At 38.6% G+C, this 8081-nt stretch overlaps 1 protein-coding gene across 3 annotated transcripts; it reads left to right on the top strand.

Moving 5' to 3' along the window:
- The first annotated feature begins 4108 nt into the window (after positions 1-4108).
- hnrnpa3 (heterogeneous nuclear ribonucleoprotein A3) lies at positions 4109-8005 on the top strand. 3 transcript variants are annotated; one of them, XM_074694373.1, is made up of 11 exons: positions 4109-4264; positions 5199-5333; positions 5431-5577; positions 5659-5869; positions 5967-6056; positions 6177-6248; positions 6471-6518; positions 6707-6754; positions 6962-7078; positions 7157-7236; positions 7338-8005. In XM_074694373.1, exons 1-10 carry the CDS (start codon positions 4259-4261, stop codon positions 7219-7221), a joined length of 939 nt encoding a protein of 312 aa, XP_074550474.1. In that variant the 5' UTR covers positions 4109-4258; the 3' UTR covers positions 7222-7236; positions 7338-8005. The 3 variants fall into 3 exon arrangements, with proteins under 3 accessions (XP_074550474.1, XP_074550472.1, XP_074550473.1); XM_074694371.1 differs by having other exon boundaries at positions 6707-6847; XM_074694372.1 differs by lacking the exon at positions 6177-6248 and having other exon boundaries at positions 6707-6847.
- The last annotated feature ends 76 nt before the right edge of the window (positions 8006-8081 follow it).

Genomic DNA, 8081 nt, shown 5'->3' with positions numbered 1-8081 from the left:
TTACAAGGTGATGTGATTTCAAAATAAGACGCCCATCTTTTCATGGACCATGGTGCCATCTAGAGGACGCAGAAAAAACGGGACAGATGAACAGTTGAGGTCGATGATACTGGAGGAGCTCTCATTTGCTTTGTGCACATTAAAACCCTGCATTAGAGAATTCATAGTGGGATTCCTCTTATAACACTAAAAATGGATTAAGTGAAAAGGGTATCCTGCAGATTCTATGTCAATCCTTCACACAGGGATTCTTTCAGTGCATTACTATGACATAGTGCCATCTACTGTTCATTTTATCCTTTGTAACAGTATTTAAAAACACTACCTGAGACACAATCCTACAGATATAATCAAATTAAAGTGATGCAAAGGTCATAATTACACAATTTGATAAGTGAGCATGCATGCACATGTGCCTTTGTGCCACCTGATAAGAATAAAAAGGGGGAAAGGTTACATTCATGTCATCCCTCACCACACAGATGATTTGCAGCCCCCTGGCTCCACCCTCACAAAGATTTACTGTACATGAAATTTTTGCTGACATGGTCTTCTCTCCGGCCGCTGCATCTCAGATATATGGGGAACCATAATTTGGAGGTGTAAAAATGGGTATAAAAGCTGTATTAATTATTTAATCGTGCTTCTAAGTGCTGCCTTTTAGTCCACACCACCATGTCATCCCCCTCTATTTCAGTGTCCGTTATATCACTCATTTGTCACAGAAAAATTACAATCAAGATTGGGATTGTGTAGTTTCATGGTAAATCAGAGAAGACCGAGACCTTTTTATGAGAGACTTTATGAATTTTTTACCCCATTTGATGTAAATGAGTTACTAATTGCATGTAAATCTCAGCTCTGCAACACAGGAAGTTACTGGTAGCATACAAAGCAGTGAGGATTCAATCAGAAGCTTGTACTCTTGCAGGTTAAGAGGACAAAGCAGACACACACACACATACAAGCGCAGAGGATAGAGAAGTCCCTGGCAGGTAGCAGTGTGTGGGACCTGTGATATATCTCTGTGTCAGGGGGCAGTTAGGTACAAAGACTGAGGGGTGTGATCAACAACCAAACAAACATGTTGTCCAGGCGTCGGGGCGAGGAGGTGTACACAGAGCATCCATCAAACCGCAGCTGTGAGAGGCTGATACTGTACGGTTCACATTCGACCCAGCTCCTCCCTGGGAATCTGAGATGTACTCTTCAATTATGAGATTATTTATCAGGCCTGGAGCGGTGATTGCTGAGTATTTGTGCATGGTGGGCAAAGGTCAGAGTGGGATGTGATAATGCTCAACATGTAACAAACTACAAAGTGCAACAACACCGAATGGCAAACTTTGCACATTCTTATTCCCAAGGGGTGTTTGCTAACAAGTGCAGGACTACAAAATGTATACAAATCATAATACGATCATTTACAATGTAGTTTGCATAATACAGGTCTTCATCTACTGACAGTAATTTGTTAAATGAGAGCTCTCTTAGCACTTGGTAACACACTGTGATTATATTCATGCAAGAATCAGGCAGTAACACACAAACATTGTGTTTCTGATCTATAACCACGGAAACATCACAAATACAACTGAGAGCAGAGGAAGTAATCAGGCCCACGACTACTGCAGAGATACCACTACCACATCTTTAACAAAGTACATTAAGATAATAAGCATGTTTCATTGTCATCATTATTGATACACCAACATTAGTGCAGTCTTTTGTTTTGCTTTCGCAGAGTATCTCAGAGTATATTAGCTGTTAGCTTGGTTGCCTTATAGCCAGGCAATGAATTTTCAATACATATAATGTATATAATTTGGATTTTTAACATTTCATTTGAGATGTAGTGATTGGAAGTTGGTAATATTATGACTGAAAAATCGAAAAACATCAGATTGGTGTTTGAAAAATAGAGATTTGAAAGTTTTGCAGGGCTGCATAAACTCAAGACAAAATCTCATACCCTAAGATATAAAGTTAGCCATAAAAAGGGGGAAAATTGTGGCTATTTTACTTTTTTTTTTGCCAATGCACTCCAAATGTATCAGCCTTTACTTCAGTCACGTTGGTCATTCAATAAGTAATAACGTCACCTCCTGCTATAAGGGACAGCTTTTTGTAGCATAAGCTGTTTTATAAATGTTGGTAGTTTTTCATAAAGATGAGTATTTTACAGCATTTACTCTCAATTTATAAAAGAAATTACAGGATGGATGCAGGGAAAAAAAAGCTCTTGAGTAGAAACATTTTTGTGAATGGATAGTCTGAACAACTTTAAACATAATACAAAAAGCAAATACTGTAACCACAGCAGAATCAAAGGCGCCAAACACTGACTGTCTGAAGAATTTGAACTATGGACGGATCATAAATACTCATCATTAATAGTGCCAGAAAAACATTACCCTTTTTATTGGGGCTGTATTTTCCTCACACACTACAATAAAGTTAATGACAGACATTGTCTAAACCATAAAACAGTCATATATTTGGAGATGCTGGTCAGCTTCAACAAGGCTCAGTAGCATCTGGCTCATAGATCATACTCACCCAATCAAGTATTCCTGTCAAAGAGATCTGTCTTGTTATATTTTTATCCATGCTATGAAGCCATATCGCCCGAGAAATTGCTGCTTAATCAGAAATGTTATATGAATATAGACTGCACTGAGTGGATTTGTTAAAGAAATGATTAAGAGACTATCCTATATTTTACCATGCATCTGCTCTCACCTTCAGACTCCACAGTTGACAGTACTAAAGCAAACACAGTATCTTTTTAAATGTCTTTCTACAAAGTATTTCACGCATGGTTGCATATTTCCTGTCTTAGGTGTGTTTTATTATACTTTTGAGTCTTTATCATCCGTTTTGTGATAGTCGCAAGCCTTATCTCAAGCATAAATAATTATTATTTTATGGACACAGGAGTAACCCTGATTTTTTTTAATTGCACTCCCTCTCAGTGAAAATCAGTGCTCATACTCTGTTTTGCATATCCAAAGAAAATGCACCATATGTTTCTCCCCAAAACATTAAGAAGTCAAAACTTTATAGAACAAATCATGCTTGTTGGGTTCTCATCGGTGGCCATAATAATAAATAAACTTGCACAGTAGCATTTCCCATTGCAGTCAGTCACCTAAGTCCAAAAGGAGCAAATCTTAATGAAATTCACAGTTATTTCCACAGTCTGGGATTTTTTATTCCTTTTTTACCATTCTAACTTTCATTGTGGCTTCCTAACATGCATTTAATAACAAATTTGATTAAGATAGATAAATAAAAACTTGGAAAAGGGCACACCCAACTCTCAATGAAGAATGAGAAACAACCGTGGCTTACCTTGTAGCACATGAAAGAGTAACATATTGCTTGCTGGACAAATTTGACCAATATATGCTCACATGGGGACTTTACAAAACTCGGCTGACTTTATCTGCAGCTTAGAGGTCAATTCTACCGCTAGATTCACTCTACTCAAGAGAATGACAGATATTTAGTCTAGGGGTAAACCGTTTGTTACTCTGTTTCTTTGTTTAATATTGCCTTCGTCTATGCTACCTCTTTTTTACAATATCTATAAAAACTTTTGAACTCAAAATACTTTGAAACTAGTATTGTTTGAGCAAAAGAACAAAGGTTGCTCAAAAAGTAATGTAAGCCTTTGTTCTTTCACATAATATAGATGATTAGTAGGCGCACAGTAGGTCTGGAATAACGAATTTCTCCTTAAAAAGGTTAATTCTGTCGAGTACAGTTTTATAGGCCAATGTCATTGCATGTATCGCAATAGATGAATCTGTTTTATGTTAAACAAAGCCTTACTGTTCCTTTTTTAAGGCGTTTATTATGTAGCAGGGTTACATTTCTTCACACCAGAAGATACCATTGTGGTATCATTGGTGGTTATCTTTTTTTTTAATCTTTGAATTCTAACTTGGGCTTTATCTTTTACAATTATATTCATGATGTCTGAAGCTGTGCAAGTGAACCATCCACAAGAGTGTCTTAACCAGCAGGTGGCGCAGTATCCTTTACTTATTACACGAAGCCAAGCATAAAATATTACATTTTATACCATAAAACATTTGAGAAGAGTAACGTCATCCTTTTGTTTTATCATAACGAGAAGCAATGGTGATTATAAGCCTTGACAGACTCAAGAAGACAGTGTAGTAACGCCAACACACCAGTGACATCCCCGTCACGTGACGTGCTCAGTTGTACGCCCGTGGACATCTGCAAAATGGAGGTAGGCACTCTGAAATGTATCAAATTAAATACGGTGATACGTGAAATGCAACATAGTTGCAATCTCATGTTGATAAAGGTTTATTAAATAGAGAAGACCGCACTGTGTTGTGTAGTAATGTGTTGCTTTTCTGTGGCTCATCATCCAGCGCTGTTTGCACAGGCACATACTGCAGCCTGGCTAATGGTGGTCAATACGATAAAAGGCTAACTTTTAGCATAGCACAGCCTTTTTGAATTGTTTCACGCTTGAGTTAATGTTAACTTGAATGCAAATTATAATGTTATCCGTAATAAACAGCCTCTTCAAGATGTTTTAAATCCGTAACACCATTAAAGCAAGGCACAAACTGCGGCGTTGCAGGTGTATGTAAGCGCTAGCCGCTAAAGCTAACGGTAGGCCTCGACCTGTCGCCTCAGTCTGTCAAATATCTACAAAGATACGACTATCAATATAATTCTTTCTCAGTTCATTTAGTGCATTGTCTTATTATCTTATCCATTTTAATGCACAGTTTCGTTTTACCAGGTAAAATGTTATTTTTACAAGGAGTCTGTTATTACGTTCTGACCGAGCTTGTCAGTGAGGTTTAGTTACAGATATTTGTGTAACAAGGCAAGATAAGTTAATTTTTATGGCACAGGGGAGTGAGAGCAATTCAAAGTGTTCTTAGGAGTGAAAACAAAATAGTGACAGCAGTTGCATTTTAAGAAAGCAAACAAGCATTAAAACATCTAATATGATACTAATGAAAAGTAATTGTTTGCATCTATCAGAGGGCAGAGTAAGCAGAATTAAAGAGGAATGTTTTTAGTCTGGACACAAAGGTGCACAGAGTTGAAGCTTGTTTGACATTGTCCGTGAGCTGCAGCTGTATTTGTGAAATTTCTTTTACAGCTGCAGTAATAATTGATTTCTTGGTATCTTTTTACAGGACCATGACCATGACCATGGCTCCAAAGAGCCCGAGCAGCTTCGAAAACTATTCATTGGGGGTTTGAGCTTTGAAACTACAGAGGAGAGTTTGCGGGCCCATTTTGAACAATGGGGCACTCTCACGGATTGTGTGGTGTGTGTCTTTCTAACCAATGGTCTTATAGAGTAATAATAAATAAATATGAAACTGGTTAGATATATAATGTACTGTATCATTTCATTGTTTCCAGGTAATGAGGGACCCCAACAGCAAGCGATCAAGGGGGTTTGGCTTTGTAACATACTCATCTGTAGGGGAAGTTGATGAGGCCATGAAATCAAGGCCTCACAAGGTAGACGGGCGAGTTGTTGAGCCGAAGAGGGCTGTGTCCAGAGAGGTAAACAAATCCCAGACCAGATGGCATATCCTACTGCAGTGTTATTGTTTGGTGTAAGCACAGTGATGTGTTCTGTTTCAGGACTCTAGTAAACCAGGCGCCCATCTAACAGTGAAGAAGATCTTTGTTGGTGGAATCAAAGAGGACACTGAGGAGTACCACATTAGGGAGTATTTCGAGAAATATGGAAAGATTGAATGCATTGACATCATGCAAGAGCGCTCCACCGGGAAGAAGAGAGGATTCTGCTTTGTGTCCTTTGATGACCACGATACCGTCGACAAAATTGTCGGTATGTGAACATGCAGACTTTCCGACTTAATCCTGTTGCTAATAAACATCAAGAAACAATTTGATTAATATCAATTTCTGTCCTGTTTTCCTTCCAGCCCAGAAATTCCACACTATCAACTTCCACAATTGTGAGGTCAGGAAAGCTCTCTCTAAACAGGAAATGAGTGCTATGTCCACCAGCAGGGGTAAGTACACCATCTCATGTAGAAAAAGTAGTACTTTTGTGCCATAGTCATACACTCTGTGCAACATCTAGGTCATAATTGTCTTAAACATCTGTTTCATGACATCTCTCTGCACTTTAGGCAGGGGGGGAGGATCTGGAAACTTCATGGGGAGGGGTGGTAATTTTGGAGGTGGTGGCAACTATGGCCGTGGTGAGATGTTTTTTATATTGTATACAAATTTAACATGTAAGAATAGTTTTTATGGGATTCATATAAAAGATTTAAAACTGTTGTATCTGTCTCACTTTTATTTTATTTTATTTGTTCAGAGGTATCAGAAACATTGTTTATCAGATGACACGTTCTCTTTACTGCACTGGTAAGCAAATACATTCAGTTTAATCTAATAATATGGCACCTTTGTTTTTCTAGGTGGCTACGGCGGAGGACGAGGTGGTTATGGGGATGATTTCGACAATGGTGAGCTGTTCTTAAATATATATAACAGTTTGCCACCACTAGTCACATGGGCTACTCCTGCGGCCATGTCATGGGTTTATTATTCCTGCTAGCTTGAACAACAACAGTTTTTGTGTCTTTAGAAAATGCCTTACAACTGTGCTACAAATACGGTTATGTAAGGTTGCCCCATTTTTCCCCTTTCACAGGTCCAGGAGGTAACTATGGTGGAGGACCAGGTTACGGAGGAGGCAGAGGTGGGGGCTATGGAGGTGGTGGTCCAGGGTATGGGAACCAGGGTGGGGGATTTGGTGGCAGCTGTGATGGAGGATATGGAGGAAATGGTGGAGGTAACAACTTTAGTGACTGCAGATATAAAAAGTCAAGTGTTAAAAGTCAAGCATTGAAAAGTTTGAGACACCTGAAATCAAGGCTTGGCTTAAAACCCACCCTAATGTCTCCAGGATATGGTGGGGGTGGAAATTACAACGACTTTGGAAATTATGGTGGACAGCAGTCCAACTTTGGGCCCATGAAGGGAAACAACTATGGTGGCAGAAACTCAGGGGGACCCTATGGCGGTAAGTTGTAGCCTCCAATGAAAGAAAGTGTTAAAAAATGATGAATCAAATGAAATAATGCACTGATATCTTTGACAGGAGGTGGATACAACTCTGGAGGAGGTGGTGGCGGCGGAGGAGGCTACGGCTCTCGACGATATTAAAAATTTCATGTTTTGGTAAGTTGCGTTCAGTTTTCCACCACCCTCAGAGCACAGTACAGAGTGAGCTCATGAAAGTGCAGAATAACTATTTGTTCTATCCTGTATCCATTCAACAGGCTTCAGTTCTTAGCAGCAGAGGCGAGGAGGTGAGCAAAGGAGTTGTCAGGAAAGCTGCAGGTTACTTTGAGGCAGTCATCTGAAAGCATTAGAGGAACACACGAGTCAGACTTTTACTGCAGCTAAATGGAAGAAGGACTGTAAACACAAGACATGAGTGCAGATGATACCCTTCCCTAATTGTGATAGATGTTTCCCTTTGAAGAAAAATTTCCTTTTGTGCGTCTGAAGTGTGTGTATTGTGCCTATGGTATCAGGGGTAAAGAGTAAATTGTTTTTTTTTTTATCTTAAGTCAGTTCTTAATATGTTTATTTTTCTTTTTTATATGGGTTAGTTTTGTGCTGGTCAATTAATATTTTGTCTTTTAACCCAGCTGTGTCATATAGGATAGTTACATCAGGCCCTCGGATGAACTAGAGTTACACATTTTTTTCTTTTTTGACATTATTATGATTGCTCAACTGCAAGTGTCAAATGTACTATGATTTTGTATGTTAAGCACAGTATGTAAATCCTTCATAGTACCAGTGTGAAAAGCTATAAGCCGCCTGGATAAAGAATTTAGGGAATCCCTCACTCTTCTTGTTCCCAGAAAAACAAACTCTAGATTGTTCCGAATATTTTGATTAGTCGAAAAAGACCGAATAAAATTGTGTAGTAAAGTAACATGAAGTTCAGTGCATCATTGGGTCAGAAAGAGATGAAATGAGTTATTTATTTATTCATTTATTTATTTATCTGT

Source organism: Halichoeres trimaculatus, unplaced genomic scaffold, assembly GCF_033239565.1.
Source record: "Halichoeres trimaculatus isolate MK-OKI-2021-1 unplaced genomic scaffold, fHalTri1.1 fHalTri1_scaffold_19, whole genome shotgun sequence".
Taxonomy (NCBI): Eukaryota; Metazoa; Chordata; class Actinopteri; order Labriformes; family Labridae; genus Halichoeres; species Halichoeres trimaculatus.
Note: the sequence above shows the minus strand (reverse complement) of the source record. Positions and strands in the feature narration are given on the sequence as shown.

Excerpts from the sequence above, each read along its gene's own strand:
- hnrnpa3 (XM_074694371.1), top strand. Across the intron at positions 5,870-5,966 it reads TACCGTCGACAAAATTGTCG|CCCAGAAATTCCACACTATC; the intron begins GTATGTGAACAT and ends TTTTCCTTCCAG. Across the intron at positions 7,079-7,156 it reads CTCAGGGGGACCCTATGGCG|GAGGTGGATACAACTCTGGA; the intron begins GTAAGTTGTAGC and ends TATCTTTGACAG.